We start from the raw sequence: 17,500 nt of genomic DNA, 5'->3' as shown, positions 1-17,500 counted from the left end.
TTATTGGTTGTCTTTTGAACTTGGCTGAACTATAGCTGTAGGCTATAGCCAAGCTACTGACCTATAACGTATTAAGTTATAACTGATTACTTTAAAGTATGATGACAGATGCCAAAGACATTTAAAAGGGCAATCTGCGATTCCAACAACAACAAAGCAGGGGCCCCGCCACTGTTTTGCAAAAACAGTAAAAAAAAAAAAAATGTGTGGTGGATAATGAGATCTTGAACTATTGGGGGTTCTTCAATGACTGACAGTCTCAATCACCTGGACTCATTTTCTCTCTCTGTTTCTAATAATGTAAAATAAAAATGTGAAGACTGTCAGTACTGTTATTTTGGTACTAGTGTTACTGTTATTTTGGTACTAGTGTTACTGTTATTTTGGTACTAGTGTTACTGTTTATCAATATTGGCACGCCGTCGTGCCCAGCAGGGAATGATCAGACTGTAAAACGTAGGTTCTCTCATAACTTCCCACAGAGGGAAACTAAAGCTTCCTCCCTTCTTTCTTGTCATCCTTTCATCCATCCATCATTCTCACCATTGATCCGTCTCTTTAAAGAATGTTAACATTCCAGGAGTTGTGTAAAACACCAGGGATTTCCTCTTTGGCCCTATCGCTCTGTCGCTCTGATTCACACACACACACACACACACACACACACACACACACACACACACACACACATACACACACACACACACACACACACACACACACACACACACACACACACACACATACGCACATACGCACACACACACACACACATACACATACACACACACACACATACACACACACACACACACACACACACACACATACGCACACACACGCACGCACACACACACACACACACACACACACACACACACACATACACACACACACACATACACACGCACACACGCACACATACACACGCACACACGCACACACACGCACACACACACACGCACACACACACACACACACATACACATACACACGCACACACATACACACACACACACGCACACACACACACGCACACACAGTGCTGGCACACGGACGCGCGCACGCACACACATACAGTAAATGCACATGCTTGCATGCACACATACTCCCCTACACACATAAACACTCATCCATTCGCTCCCTCTCTCTCTCTCTCCCTTCCTCCAATCCATCCTCTACAGTGTTGTCCAACTCTAAACTCTCAACATGTGTCTCTCTCAACCCCCGAGCCAAACCCTTCTCTAAATACTGTGGACTCAAACTGGTCGTAAATGTCAGTAGTGAAATCCAAGTGGGTTTCTCACCTCTCCTCTCCTCAAGCAGGAAGTACCAGGTTTATTCAGGTAACAGTTTGTGATGCTACTTAGTGTTCATGTCTAACTGATACCTCCTGATGTGACCAGATCATTCAGACACCAGGGAAGTGAGAAAACTTAGCCTGCCTCTCACTAGATGGCCAAGCTGCAAAGTCTTGATTGTCATAAAAAGGTATGAGAGCAGGTAAGCAGTGTGGTTAAGGTTTGGGTTAGGATTCAAATCAGATTTTAAGAAGATAAATTGTAGAGCTAAGCAAGGCTTCTGACTTTGCATCTTGGCCAGATACGGACAACTCTAATGTGGGCGGAGTTTTCTATTAGAACCCATAACTCTCTTACATGGCCAATACTTTATCCTATAAGCTTCAGTCTCGATTACTGCTGCAATTCAGGGAATTAAAGAAATGTAACCTGCTTTAGTTAAAGCCAAGGAAATCACTGGTACTGGAAAAATGCTTGTAAACCTTTTTATTTGATCAGATTAGAAGTTAAATGCACAAAGACTCAAGTATTTAGGGTTATGGAAAGCTGCGTCTCGTCTAGAAGGAACCTTTTTGTAACATGATCCAGCTGAAACCTTGGGAAATATGTTTTGACCCAGTCAAATGTGACTAAATACACAGTTCCATAGTTTAGGACCTAGAAGGAACTATAACCCAGTTCCATAGTTTAGGACCTAGAAGGAACTATAACCCAGTTCCATAGTTTAGGACCTAGAAGGAACTATAACCCAGTTCCATAGTTTAGGACCTAGAAGGAACTATAGCCCAGTTCCATAATTTAGGACCTAGAAGGAACTATAACCCAGTTCCATAGTTTAGGACCTAGAAGGAACTATAACCCAGTTCCATAGTTTAGGACCTAGAAGGAACTATAACCCAGTTCCATAGTTTAGGACCTAGAAGGAACTATAACCCAGTTCCATAGTTTAGGACCTAGAAGGAACTATAACCCAGTTCCATAGTTTAGGACCTAGAAGGAACTATAACCCAGTTCCATAGTTTAGGACCTAGAAGGAACTATAACCCAGTTCCATAGTTTAGGACCTAGAAGGAACTATAGCCCAGTTCCATCACTGGACTGATGGAATAGTCTTGAACAGCATTTACTGTGATGTGAAAAGTCTCCCTAGATTGCAAAGCTCTTTCTCTTCTCCCCCCGATCTTTGTCTCTTGTCTCTTTCTCTCTCTCTGACTCTCTCACTCTCTCCCTTCCCCCTTCTCTTTCTACCAACCCTGCTCCCTCTCTCTCCTCACTCTACCTCCCTGACCAATGATGTAACACACAAAGTGATTGGCTGTCTAGGACCTCTAGTGTGTCAACCCAGGCCTGATGCCAGAATCAAATTAGAGAGAGAGAGAGAGAGAGAGAGAGTGATGTATACTGGGCTTGGTGAACGGTCCCACTAACAGATGTCTTGTAGAGACACTGGAAGTGTGTGTCCAACCGTGAGCTCATGTGGACATGGCTGGCAGTCAATGTTCATGTTTTCATATGGTTGTTTGGTCATGTTTACATGTACAGAGTGGATGTGGTAATACGGCGGTAATGTCTTCATGTTTAATACAGCAGGTGTGAAAATGAGCAGGTAGGTTAAGTGACACACACACACACACACACACACACACACACACACACACACACACACACACACACACACACACACACACACACACTAAAGAGAAGTGATCATGGCCCGTACATGAGCCAATACCAACACATCCAGCTGTCCCTGGTCTCACTCATTACCTTACCTTCTCTCTCCCCACATCTCTCTCTCTCTCTCTCTCTCTCTCTCTCTCTCTCTCTCTTTCCCTCCCGCCCTATTTCCCTCCCTCCCTTTCTCTCTCTACCTCTCCCCCTCTCGCTCTCCCTATCTCTCTCTCCCTCAGGTGTGGTCATCATGTTGGGGGTGTGTCTGTCCGTCTTATTGCTCCTCCCCCTGGCCTCGTCCATCCCCTCCCCCTCCAAACCTCCCCCAAGACTATGCAGACGATGCTGCGACCCCCTGCAGCCCCCAGAATCCTCTGCTGCACACCCTGCCCACCACGCCGCCGCCACGCCAGAGGTCCACACCTACATCAACATGACCATACTCAAAGGTAAGGGACAACACACACACACACACACCAGTACATTATCAGTATCTTAGATGACCAACCTCAAAGGTACAGTACAAAGAAACATCCCGACAGACAAGATGAGATATAGGCATTGCCTTAGAGCGACGTTTCCCAGGCCAGTCCTCCAAAACTAGCCTTTATAAGGATGTAACAGCTTATTGAAAAGAAGACACTTGGCAGGATCAGTAATCAGCCAGGCCAGAGTTCTTAAAGAACAAAAGAACACACAAAGAAGACACAGGGAATCAAACCGAACACACACACACCACAGACACACACAAACACACACACACAGACACACTCTCCAAAGAGATAAAGACCTTGTGTTACATTTCTAAGCCTTATTCCTCTAAAATAGTCCAGGAGACATGTCATGTATTGTTTCATCTGGTGTGTGTGTGGTTATGGTTTAATCTGTGTTCTGTGATAGAGATTCCATGTCCGGTTTAGCTGACCCCTGACCCTATCCCAAAAAGAACAGGTAGTTACGTTTCTCTCACTTAGAAGCGTGGCACACACATGGACATACACACAATCTGAAATCATTGTTTAGAGTGAGTGAGGGAGGGACGGTGGGAGGGAGGGAGGGACGGTGGGAGGGAGGGACAGTGGGAGGGACGGTGGGAGGGAGGGAGGGAGGGACGGTGGGAGGGAGGGAGGGAGGGAGGGAGGGAGGGACGGAGGGACGGTGGAAGGGAGGGAGCGAGGGAGGGTGGGAGGCTCCCAGAAGGCAGTATTCACCTGGCACTGAACCTGATGATGTGGCTGAAAACACACACACAGATAAATACACACCCACACACCCTCATATAATCAAGCAGTGATGTGTGAGAGGCTTGATATTAATACACTGCAACAACCCAGTTTGGTTAGAAAAGAGGCACTAGCTAACTATATAAAGACTATATATATAGAGACTAACTTTATAAAGACTATATATATAGAGACTAACTATATAAAGACTATATATATAGAGACTAACTATATAAAGACTATATATATAGAGACTGCCTATATAAAGACTATATATAGAGAGACTGCCTATATAAAGACTGTATATATAGAGACTAACTATATAAAGACTATATATATAGAGACTAACAATATAAAGACTATATATAGAGACTAACTATATAAAGACTATATATATAGAGACTAACTATATAAAGACTATATATAGAGACGAACTATATAAAGACTATATATAGAGACTAACTATATAAAGACTATATATATAGAGACTAACTATATAAAGACTATATATATAGAGACTAACTATATAAAGACTATATATATAGAGACTAACTATATAGAGACTAACTATACAAAGACTATATATAGAGAGACTAACTATATAAAGACTATATATAGAGACTAACTGTATATATAGAGACTAACTATATAAAGACTATGTATAGAGAGACTAACTATATAAAGACTATATATAGAGACTAACTATATAAAGACTATATATAGAGACTAACTATATAAAGACTATATATAGAGACTAACTATATAAAGACTATATATATAGAGACTAACTATATAAATACTATATATATCTAGAGACTAACTATATAAAGACTATATATAGAGAGTAACTATATAAAGACTATATATAGAGAGACTAACTATATAAAGACTATATATAGAGACTAACTGTATATATAGAGACTAACTATATAAAGACAATATATATAGAGACTAACTATATAAAGACTATATATATAGAGACTAACTATATAAATACTATATATATAGAGACTAACTATATAAAGACTATATATAGAGAGACTAACTATATAAAGACTATATATAGAGAGACTAACTATATAAAGACTATATATAGAGACTAACTGTATATATAGAGACTAACTATATAAAGACAATATATATAGAGACTAACTATATAAAGACAATATGTATAAAGACTATATATAGAGAGACTAACTGTATATATAGAGACTAACTATATAAGGACTATATATATAGAGACTAACTATATAAAGACAATATATATAGAGACTAACTATATAAAGTCTATATATAGAGAGACTAACTGTATATATAGAGACTAACTATATAAGGACTATATATATAGAGACTAACTATATAAAGACATTATATATATATAGAGACGAACTATATAAAGACAATATATATAGAGACTAACTATATAAAGACTATATATAGAGAGACTAACTATATAAGGACTATATATAGAGAGACTAACTGTATATATAGAGACTAACTATATAAGGACTATATATATAGAGACTAACTATATAAAGACAATATATATAGAGACTAACTATATAAAGACAATATGTATAGAGACTAACTATATAAAGACAACATATATAGAGACTAACTATATAAGGACTATATATAGAGAGACTAACTGTATATATAGAGACTAACTATATAAAGACTATATATATATAGACTAACTATATAAAGACTATATATAGAGAGACTAACTATATAAAGACTATATATAGAGAGACTAACTATATAAAGACTATATATAGAGACTAACTGTATATATAGAGACTAACTATATAAAGACAATATATATAGAGACTAACTATATAAAGACAATATGTATAGAGACTAACTATATAAAGACTATATATAGAGAGACTAACTGTATATATAGAGACTAACTATATAAGGACTATATATATATATAGAGACTAACTATATAAAGACAATATATATAGAGACTAACTATATAAAGACTATATATAGAGAGACTAACTGTATATATAGAGACGAACTATATAAGGACTATATATATAGAGACTAACTATATAAAGACAATATATATAGAGACTTACTATATAAAGACTATATATAGAGACTAACTATATAAAGACAATATATATATATATAGAGACGAACTATATAAAGACAATATATATAGAGACTAACTATATAAAGAAAACATATATATATATATATATATATATATATATATATATATATATATATATATATACAGTAGCAAGAAAAAATATGTGAACCCTTTGGAATTACCTGGGTTTCTGCATAAATTGATCATCAAATTTTATCTGATCTTCATCTAAGTCTCGACAATAGACAAATATAGTCTGCTTAAACTAATAACACCGAAACAATTATACATGTTCATGTCTTTACTGAACACACTGTGTAAACATTCACAGTGCAGGGTGGAAAAGTATGTGAATCCTTGGATTTAATAACTGGTTGACACTCCTGGCAGCAATAACCTCAACCTAATGTTTTCTGTAGTTGTGGATCAAACCTGCACAACGGTCAGGAGGAATTTTGGACCATTCCTCTTTACAAAACTGTTTCAGTTGAGCAATATTCTTGGGCTGTCTGGTGTGAACTGCTCATGAGGTCATGCTACAGCATCTCAATCGGGTTGAGGTCAGGACTCTTACTGGGCCATTCCAGGAGTATTTTCTTCTGTTGAAGCCACTTCTGTGGGTCGTTGTCCTGTTGCATCACCCAACTTCTGTTGAGCTTCAATTGGCGGACAGATAGCCTTACATTCTCCTGCAAAATGTCTTGATGGGAATTCCTTTTTCCGTCGATGATAGCAAGCTGTCCAGACCCTGAGCCAGTAAAGCAGCCCCAAACCATGATGCTCCCTCCACCATACTTTACAGTTGGGATTTTGGTGTGCTGTGCCTTTTTTCTCCACACATATTGTTGTGTGTTCCTTCCAAACAACTCAACTGTAGTTTCATCTGTAAACAGAATATTTTGCCAGTAGCACTGTGGAACATCCAGGTGCACTTTTGCAAACTTCAGAATTTTTTTCGGACAGCAGTGGCTTCTTCCGTGATGCCCTCCCATGAACACCATTCTTGTTTAGTGTTTTATATATCGTAAACTCGTCAACAGAGATGTTAGCATGTTCCAGAGATTTCTGTAAGTCTTTAGCTGACACTCTAGGATACTTCTTAACCTGCAGGACGGCCACTCCTAGGGAGTGCTGAACTTTCTCCATTAATAGATAATTTGCCTTACCGTGGACTGGTGAACATCGAGGCTTTTAGAAATACTTTTGTAACCCTTTCCAGCTTTAGGCAAGTCAGCAATTCTTTATCTTAGGTCTTCTGAGATCTCCTTTGTTCGAGGCATGGTTCACATCAGGCAGTGCTTCATGGGAATAGTAAACTCACATTTTGTGAGTGTTTTTTATATTGCAGGGCAGCTCTAACCAACATCTCCAATCGCATCTCATTGATTGGACTCCAGGTTATCAGAGTCCTGACTCCAATTAGTTTTTGGATAACTCATTAGCTTAGGGGTTCACATACTTTTCCCAACCTACACTGTGAATGTTTAAATGATGTATTCAATATAGACAAGACAAACAATATAATTTGTGTATTATTCGTTTCAGCACACTGTCTGTTGTTGTGACTTAGACAGTGTCTATCATAAAGCACAATGTCCAGATGCTTTTCAACTTCTTGTCCTACTGATAGTAATCATGGCTCGAAGGCTTATCTACAGATCTAGGATCAGTTTACACTATCCTAACCCTGACCATCACTATCTAGACATCAGGAAGAATACTGACATCGGATGAGTGCTAAGAGGCGACTGTATCTAGAGGATGATCATTTAAACAGGACCTGGACAAGAGGGGGCCTGTTTAGATCATGTGGTTAAAGCATCAGAGATGTCCATATATGGTCAATGGGTGTGGAAAATCCACCAAGCCCTCGGATAAGGGAGCACACACACACACACACCAGAAGAGAGGTATTTCCTTGCTCATGCTATCTCAGATAGATCTAGACTACATATGTTCTTTCTCTTTCCCTCCCCAGGTGATAAAGGTGACAGAGGAGATAAAGGGATGCCAGGGAAAAATGGTAAAGTAGGTCCGCAAGGTTACCGGGGTCCCATGGGTCCTCAGGGGACTAAGGGCCAGGCGGGCGCCCCGGGAGATGCCTGTAAGACACAGCACTCCTCCTTCTCTGTAGGGAGACGTAAATCCCTCCACAGTATAGACTACTACCAGGCCCTGGTGTTTGACACGGTGTTCGTCAACCTCTACGAGCACTTCAACATGTTCAAAGGTAATTGAAGATCCACAAGGACACACACACACACACACACACACCTACACACACACACACACACACACCTACACACACACACACACACACACACACACACACACACACACACACACACACACACACACACACACACACACACACACACACACACACAATTTTATTTTGTACTTAATTTTTTACCTCTTTTTCTTTCAAATTTCGTGATATCCATTTGGTAATTACAGTCTTGTCCCATCGCTGCAACTCCCGTACGGACTCGGGAGAGGCGAAGGTCGAGAGCCATGTGTCCACCGAAACACGGTTCTGACAAGCCGCACTGCTTCTTGACACTCTGCTCGCTTAACCCGGAAGCCCGCCGCACCAATGTGTCGGAGGAAACACTGTACAACTGGCAACCGAAGTCAGCGTGCGGCCCGCCACAGGAGTCGCTAGAGCGCGATGGGAGAAGTACACCCCGGCCGGCAAAACCCACCCCTAACCCGGACAATTCTGGGTCTCCCGGTCGCGGCCGGCTGCAACACAGCCAGGTATCGAACCCGGATCTGTAGTGACGCCTCTAGCACAGTGATGCAGTGCGTTAGAACACTGCCCCACTCAGGAGGCCCCACACACTTTTCCCCACATGTTCAAAGGTCAATTCTACTGCTATGTCCGTGCGTCTACTACTACTCCGGTGTCTCTAGGGTGCAGGCTTTTGTTCCAGCCCAGCACTAATAATATAAAAAACACCTGATTCTAACACTTTCTCTTCTCTCAAGGTAAATTCTACTGCTTCGTCCCAGGTATCTACTTCTTCAACGTGAACATCCACACGTGGAACTTCAAGGAGACCTACCTCCACCTGATGCACAACGATAAGGAGCAGGTGATCCTGTACGCCCAGCCCAGTGAGAGGTCCATCATGCAGAGTCAGAGTGTGATGATGGACCTAGCGCTGAACGACGAGGTCTGGGTCAGGCTCTACAAGAGGGAGAGGGAGAACGCCGTCTATAGTGATGACGTGGACGTCTATATTACCTTTAATGGATACCTGGTGGCGCCTAGTGTCCAGTGATCAGAGTGGAGGAAGAGCGGGAGGGGGAGGGGTAGGAAACTCTGTGTTGGATTTTGGTTGTTTTATCATGCCTAAAGTTCAGTGATGAAGAAGGAGGAAAGAAGAGAGAGAGGGAACTTGCGCCGGTGTTGGATTTTTGATTTTGCTTGTGCCTATATTGCCTTCAGTGCTCACCAAATTCAAATGTAATCTGGTTGGATTTTGGTTGTCCGTTTGCAGTGCCTTCAGTGCTCACCAAATGGACATTTTAGTTGTTCCTTTGTAGTGCCTTCAGTGCTCACCAAATGGACATTTTAGTTGTTCCTTTGTAGTGCCTTCAGTTCTCACCAAATGGAAACTCTGGGTTAATTTTGATTGTTCCTTTTTGGTGCTTTCAGTGCTCACCAAATGGAAACTGTGGGTTGATTTTGATTGTTCCTTTTTTGGTGCTTTCAGTGCTCACCAAATGGAAACTCTGGGTTGATTTTGATTGTTCCTTTTTTGGTGCTTTCAGTGCTCACCAAATGGAAACTCTGGGTTGATTTTGATTGTTCCTTTTTGGTGCTTTCAGTGCTCACCAAATGGACACTCTGGGTTGGATTTTGTTTGTACTTCCGTTGCTCCTAAAGCAGCCAATGATACAAATGACCTGCACACACATTTTCCTCTGCCTCACGATCTATTCCTCTCAGGTACTTTGAATGGGGAGGATTGTGGGCAGTGTTGTGCAGTGTTGCAGTGTTGTGTAGTCCCAGTGAGAAAAATTGGTTGAAATTACATAACTTTTTAAGCTTTTCAACGTCTTTTCAATGTCTTTTGCTCTTCGGGTGGTTTTGGGACTAGACTTGAATGGACCCTGCGTTGAACTGTTGCTAAGGTGACCTCGAGGAAAGCTGTAGAAGTGAAAAAGAAGAAAATGGGAGGTCATATTAAATGAATATATAGAGATTGTTGAGTAAGTAATGCAAGATTGTATTGATATATATATTGATAACTCAGTGTTATGTGTTTTTATAGAGATTTACTTTAAGCTGCAGAGCAGCTTGTAACATGTACATATTTGTATAGATTTTTGTTACCTAAAACGTTTTATCACTAGTCTGGGTACCAGTTGGTCTTTGCTTTAGCTGAACTGTTGTTGTTGTCACGACCTGAAAACAATACGCTACTGTTGCTGAATGCAGTTTGAAAAAGTTCTGCATCCAGGCTGGGCTTACCCTAACCCGATACCACCAAAACCTGAAAGTACTGAATTCCATTGTATCAATACAACACATACTGTATCAGAACAATATAAACCAAACAATCATTTGTAAAAACCCATTCAAACTAGAAGCCCATTCTAAACCAGACCTTCTAGAACCATTACTCCCCGTTGTCAGTTGAGCAGGTTGAACAGATGCATTCTATCTTTCACCTAGAGGTTAAAGGTCAAACCCTGACCCCTGCCTGTTTCCCACCGTTAGAGTACACAACCCCTCATTACTGTCAAGATTTGAATATGTCCTAGTATTGCAATACATGGGGAATAGGGTGCCAAAAGTAGTGCACTATATTGGGCGTATAAAGTGTGTCCTAGTATGTCATAGTAGTGTACTATGTAGGGAATATGGGTGCAGTCTGGGATTATCAGTTTTGTTTGACAGCTCCAATGAAAAACCCAACTAAAAGCTAAAGAGAGGAAAAACAACTACAACATGTGTGGTTTGGATGGTGATGGTTGAATTGGTTGCCAGATGGACGACCATATCTCTCCTATTACTGCTAATTCTGTCCTCAGTCCACAGGGACTGGGGCTAAACTGGAGATAGAGAGACCAACTGGTGTATTAGGCCATGACTAGATAGCGTTGTAGCCAATTAGAATAGGCTTTACTGGTGTAGTTCCCTAGGCAATAGCTCCGTAGCCAATTAGAAGAGGCTTTAGTGGTGTCATTCCCTAGTCAATAGCTCTGTAGCCAATTAGAATAGGCTTTACTGGTGTAGTTCCCTAGGAGGCAATAGCTCCGTAGCCAATTAGAAGAGGCTTTAGTGGTGTAGTTCCCTAGGCAATAGCTATGTAGCCAATTAGAAGAGGCTTTAGTGGTGTAATTCCCTAGTCAATAGCCCCGTAGCCAATTAGAAGAGGCTTTAGTGGTGTAATTCCCTAGTCAATAGCTCCGTAGCCAATTAGAAGAGGCTTTAGTGGTGTAATTCCCTAGTCAATAGCTCCGTAGCCAATGTAATAGCGTACCATAGGGATGTACTTCCTATGGCTGTTGTACTGTAAGTACCTATTTCCTGGATATCACTCAAAACCAAGAGCAGAAGTTGACACAGTTGGTTTGCTGTACCCAGGAGGCAGAACAGCAGAAAGCATTGTGGGTTGGGTTATTAGTATTTACCGTGTGCCCTAAAACACAGCCATTTATAACCTCGCTCAAACAATGGCTCTGTTTCCTACGCACCTCTACGAATGCAGATGCACTTTCAAGTCCTCTGAGAGTTGTTGGTAGACGGCCTCTCTAAAACTAGCCTGGTCCCAGATCAGTTTGTGCTGTTTGGCATGACAATGACCATTGCGAGACAGTACAAACAGATCTGGAACCAGGCTACAGTAAAAGTGAAAAGCAGCAGAACTCCTGTTCCTTCCTGGATGCATTTTATTAGTTGTATTAGACGGTTGTGTAGTTCTCTTGTATTTAGCAGCACTTAGAGCCTTTTATACCCTCATTAAAGACATGGACCCAGTTCATAACAGTTAGGTAAACAGTAAAGTAGCTTTGAATCGCCCCACTATCCTATAAACGCCATGCTCTATAAAATGAGCCATAAAGTAAGTTGTGGTGTTATGTTACCTGTGAACGAGTGTTGATAAAACTCCTGCAGTTACTGCTGTTAGAGTTCAAGGTTTAGATGGGAGGGCGGCTGGGAGCAGTTGGTATGACAGGTTATGACAGGCTATGACAGGTTATGACGTATATTATCTCATGCTCATGGCATGTTTACAAGACAGGTTTCTGGAGAAGGGTCCAAGCGGAGAGTTAGTGAGAGTTTTCAATGACATCAATGACGTCCGATTTCCCCCTGCGTCAAAGTCAGCCACAGCTTTCTCTCTAACACCCTCGCTATCTCTCTCTCTCTTGCTCTCTCTCCATCTCTGTCTCTCTCTCCCTCTAACGCTCTACTCTCTCTGTCTTGCTCTCTCTCTCCTCTCTCCTCGCTCCCTCTCTTGCTCTTCCTCTCGCTCTCTCTCTCCTCTTTCCTCTCTCTCTCTCCCTCTCTCTCTCTCTCTCTCTCTCTCGCTCTTCCTCTCCCTCTCCCTCTCTCTCCATCTGTCTCTCTCTGTTTCTCCCTGACCTCCCTCTTTTGCTCTCATCCTCTCTCTCTCTCCCTCTCTCTCATCCTCTCTCTCATCCTCTGTCCGTCCGTCCGTCTGTCCGTCCCTCTCTCTCTCGCTCTCTCTCTCTCTCTGGGCTGTTTTTCTTTAAGTCAGTAACAGGAAGCTAATGACAACCAGACCTCTGACTGACCGAACTACCCTGAGAGAAGGGGAAAGAGGGGGAGAAGAAGGAGACAGAGAGGGAGAGGAGAATAGTAGAGAGGAAAGAAAAATAGGGAGTGAAAAGGGGTAAAAGGAGAGGGAAAGAAGGAGGATGAGAGAAAGGGAGAAAGGGGTGAATGGAAGAGAGAGAGAGCGAGAGGAGACTGCGTTCTCATGAGAGAGAAGGAGAGAGGGAAATAGAAAGATAGAAAGGGTAAGGCAGAAAGTCTCTGAGAATGTATCCCAGATGGGAGAGTGGGGTCACGACCCCTCAAGTTAGGACATCTCTAAGATCGGCCCTTTCTAGTGTAAACCAACGAACTAACTAACTAATGTAAACATTACAGTAGAGTAGCATGAACTGAGGAAGAGCTGCCGACTCATGTAAATCAACGTTGTTTTTCCTGTGGGAACATTCTCTGGCCTAAAGTAAACCAGATATATGTAAATGTGATCCTCCTTTCAGACACAGTATATTAGTAAGAGCTGCATGATAACAACGACTAACGTACAGTAACAGCAGCACATCTTATTGTGTGGGAGGAGAAAGGACCTGGGGTTTTCTAAAGCTTCTCCCCCCTGAGGTTGAGCTGAGTGAAGCTTTCTTGGCTCTCCTTCTCTCTTTGTGTGTTTGGCGTGCCCGCACGTGTGTGTGTGTGTGTGAGGCTTTCTTGGCAGGCTTGTTGGATGTAGGGATTTTACCTACCGCGCTTAAGAGGCTGTTGCCAACACAAACACACACAGAGAGGGCCTGAAAGGAGAGAGAGAGAGCGAGAGGAAAGAGGAGAGAGAGAGAGAGAGAGGAAGGACTAGAGATAGAGTTTGAGTAATGGTATGCATGTATCAGGGACTTAATCACACAGGGTCAAAGGCAGGGGGTAACACAGCACTGGTTTCTACCTCCAACCAAGCTGTATTGTTTGTCTATTCCTCTCACTGTGTTACACAGTATAAACCAGTTCCAGTTTGTTAAACGGAAAGGCTGCCTACTCAGTGTATCAGAGGGGCAGTTTGTAAAGCACAGCTGGTTTAATGGAAGGACCAGTTGTCAGTGTTCCAGGAGTTATACAGGTGCAGACACACACAGACCTCCACTATACTCTCTCTCTCTGTCTCTCTCTCTATGTCTTTCTCTCTCTCTGTCTCTCTGTGTCTCTGTCTCTCTCAACCATGGCTGATCTGTAACCTCACTGTCTGAGAGGGTCTCAGGGGGATGAAACACATTTCTACTGGCCTCCACACATGGCTGATCTGTAACCTTACTGTCTGAGAGGGTCTCAGGGGGATGAAACACATTTCTACTGGCCTCCACACATGGCTGATCTGTAACCTCACTGTCTGAGAGGGTCTCAGGGGGATGAAACACACTGGCCTCCACACGTGTACATGTATGAAACAGCCCCTATTTGACATAATATTACATAGACTATTCTACCTAATGACTGGATAATGACTTGAATTGGTGATGTCAGCAGGGGGTGAAGAGGAGACGTTGTTGCATTGTCCTTCCTAATGATGATTAAGGATAGGAATGGGTGAGGGAAAACTGATCCTAGATCTGTACCTAAGGGCAACTTCTATCTGGAGCCAACTTAAACAAGAGGGAGTCGAGGAGATTCTTAATGAATTATGGGTAATTAGAATATAGGCACAATTAGGAATATAATTATTTAGGTTTTTGATTGATTGATTGATCACACTAACGCTAGTAAACTTTTATAATCTCAAGGAATGATGTCGGTGAATTGGTGCTTTAAAAAAACGATGGGTGAGAAATTGTGTTTATAAGTACATGTGTTATTTGTTTTATACATGAATACTATTGATGTTTATATTCTATACGTTTTTGTGTATTAAAGACGTTTTTTGAAAGAGTGAAGTTTGTGTTTATACTATGAGACAGAATGGCGCACGCACACACACACACACACACACACACACACACACACACACACACACACACACACACACACACACACACACACACACACACACACACACACACACACACACACACACACACACACACACACACACACACACACACACAGAGAGACTGGCTCCATCTATAAAGCTGTAATTACAGACTAGGCCACCACAACTATCTCTGACCCCACCCAACACTTTACTGAGGGGCAGCCTGGGACACACACAGAACTGCAGTGCCATACTGCAACACAGTGGCAATACCAGCCTGAGGTGTTCTCTCTCTCTAATAATAATCATCGTTATTATTTAATGAGTCCTGCAGCTCTTGTTTACCTCTTGTTATGGTGTTGTTTGTATATGTGTGCGTGCGTGTGTGTGTGTGCGTGCGTGCGTGGGTGTGTGTGTGTATCAGTGGAGGCTGCTGAGGGGAGGACGGCTCATCATAATGGTTGGAATGGAGTCAGTGGAATGGTATCAAACACATCAACAACGTGGTTTCATGTGGATCATACCATTCTATTGGCTCCTTTATTATGAACCATCCTCCCCTCAACAGCCTCCACTGGTGTGTGTGTGTGTGTGTGTGTGTGTGTGTGTGTGTGTGTGTGTGTGTGTGTGTGTGTGTGTGTGTGTGTGTGTGTGTGTGTGTGTGTGTGTGTGTGTGTGTGTGTGTGTGTGTGTTTTCTGTCTGTAATAGACTAGACTCTCTCTGGGTACCAAACCCAACAGTACTCAGAAACATCCCGTTCTAATTTAACACTCCAATAAAACCCTTACAGTTCTGCTGGTTTATTGATGAAACCTCCTGATGACTCCGACCCTCATGGTTGGCGTTCCAAATGGCGCCCTATTCCCTATATAGTGCACTACTTTAAACCAGAGCCCAGAGGGAATAGGGTGCCAGTTAACCTCCTGATGACTCCGACCCTCATGGTTGGCGTTCCAAATGGCGCCCTATTCCCTATATAGTGCACTACTTTAAACCAGAGCCCAGAGGGAATAGGGTGCCAGTTAACCTCCTGATGACTCCGACCCTCATGGTTGGCGTTCCAAATGGCGCCCTATTCCCTATATAGTGCACTACTTTAGACCAGAGCCCAGAGGGAATAGGGTGCCAGTTAACCTCCTGATGACTCCGACGCTCATGGTTGGCGTTCCAAATGGCGCCCTATTCCCTATATAGTGCACTACTTTAGACCAGACCCCAGAGGGAATAGGGTGGCAGTTAGGATTCCCTCGTGTTTTGAAAGGTTTACAAGCTCTAGCTCTAATTTTCAATGATGAACATCATGTAATTGAAAAGGAAACGGCGCAAGTCACGCTCACCATTTTAAAGATTGACGTTTCGGCCTTCAATGGCTTTCATCAGAAACCTTAGATCATGTAATGAAATACACTGAAAGCAATCAGCATTTCAAGTGTAGTGCACTGACTGAAATGATCTGTGCATAACCCATTCCAATCCACAGCAGTATATAAACAGACAAACATTCGATGAAGGAATCAAGGACGATTGCAGGTGCATTCAAATCTGACCCTACGAGGTGCAGAGTACTGCTGGTTTTCTGTTCTACCTGATAATTAATTGCACACACCTGGTGTCGCAGGTGTAAATCTATCCCTGATTAGGGGATGAATGAACAAAAGCAGTGGAGCTTTAAGGTCCAGATTTGAATTTGAGGGGCCTATTGCCTTGGTATGGTAGGTCTTAATTATGTTCTAATTCTAACAACTTCCACTAGGTGGCAGTGTTGAATGTAGAGCCCAAAACTGCAGAGTGTGTATTTGCCCAGAGGAGACAGAAAGTCTGCTTGTTAGGTTGATGAACTTTGGTGCCAGAAGGTCAATGACACTGTTAAAACCCTGACGGACATCTAAATATACTAAGGACTGACACAGAGAATAGATCACAACAATTACTACATGATAACAATGTTTTGGGATGATGATGATGATGATGATGGTGAGAATGATGAAGGTCAGCCAGGTCCAGAGATGTGTTCTTTGATCCAGCCGGTGAGTTTGGTGACGCGGGTGTAGACGCCGTAGTAGTCGGCCCGGCCACACCCCTTTCCCCAGCTGACCACGCCCGCTAGGAACCAACGACCCGAGTTCTCCTGGCAGACCAACGGACCGCCCGAGTCACCCTGGGAAAGAGGGAGGGAGAGAGAGAGAGAGAGAGAGAGAGAGAGAGAGAGAGAGAGAGAGAGAGACGGGGGAAAGAAGGGGGAGGGAGGCAGCATAGAGAAAGTAAGAGAGAGATAATGAAAAAGTTAATTTAGCTAAACGATAGCAGAAAGGTTCAGATGTTAAAGGACATTGAAATTGCTGCTTTCTCTTTTCCCGGCTCCTACTACTCTGAAACCCCCTGTACCCTCCCTCACCTGGGTGCCAACCAATCAATCTGTGCACTGAGTGTGTGTGGGTCTACTCTGAAACCCCCTGTACCCTCCCTCACCTGGGGTGCCAACCAATCAGTCTGTG

The 17,500-nt window shown here is 42.5% G+C and overlaps 2 protein-coding genes across 4 annotated transcripts in view; one reads left to right on the top strand and one right to left on the bottom strand.

Annotated features, from left to right (window-relative positions):
* Window positions 1-14,959, top strand: part of c1qtnf6b (C1q and TNF related 6b) — a 16,355-nt gene extending 1,396 nt beyond the window's left edge. The window contains exons 2-4 of the mRNA XM_090195530.1: window positions 3,212-3,421; window positions 8,278-8,529; window positions 9,291-14,959. Coding sequence (XP_090051656.1) covers window positions 3,223-3,421; window positions 8,278-8,529; window positions 9,291-9,586 — 747 coding nt within the window. The 5' untranslated portion in view covers window positions 3,212-3,222 and the 3' untranslated portion in view covers window positions 9,587-14,959. The remainder of the gene's footprint in view (window positions 1-3,211; window positions 3,422-8,277; window positions 8,530-9,290) is intronic.
* An 830-nt stretch (window positions 14,960-15,789) lies between these two features.
* tmprss6 (transmembrane serine protease 6) overlaps window positions 15,790-17,500 on the bottom strand; it is a 13,193-nt gene continuing 11,482 nt past the window's right edge. For all 3 annotated transcript variants that reach the window (XM_090195524.1, XM_090195525.1, XM_090195526.1), the window contains one exon: window positions 15,790-17,163. In XM_090195524.1, coding sequence (XP_090051650.1) covers window positions 16,996-17,163 — 168 coding nt within the window. In that variant the 3' untranslated portion in view covers window positions 15,790-16,995. The remainder of the gene's footprint in view (window positions 17,164-17,500) is intronic.

The sequence above is a fragment of the Oncorhynchus mykiss genome, chromosome 13, assembly GCF_057628025.1.
Source record: "Oncorhynchus mykiss isolate SJ-2025 chromosome 13, ASM5762802v1, whole genome shotgun sequence".
In the NCBI taxonomy this organism is placed as follows: Eukaryota; Metazoa; Chordata; class Actinopteri; order Salmoniformes; family Salmonidae; genus Oncorhynchus; species Oncorhynchus mykiss.
Note: the sequence above shows the minus strand (reverse complement) of the source record. Positions and strands in the feature narration are given on the sequence as shown.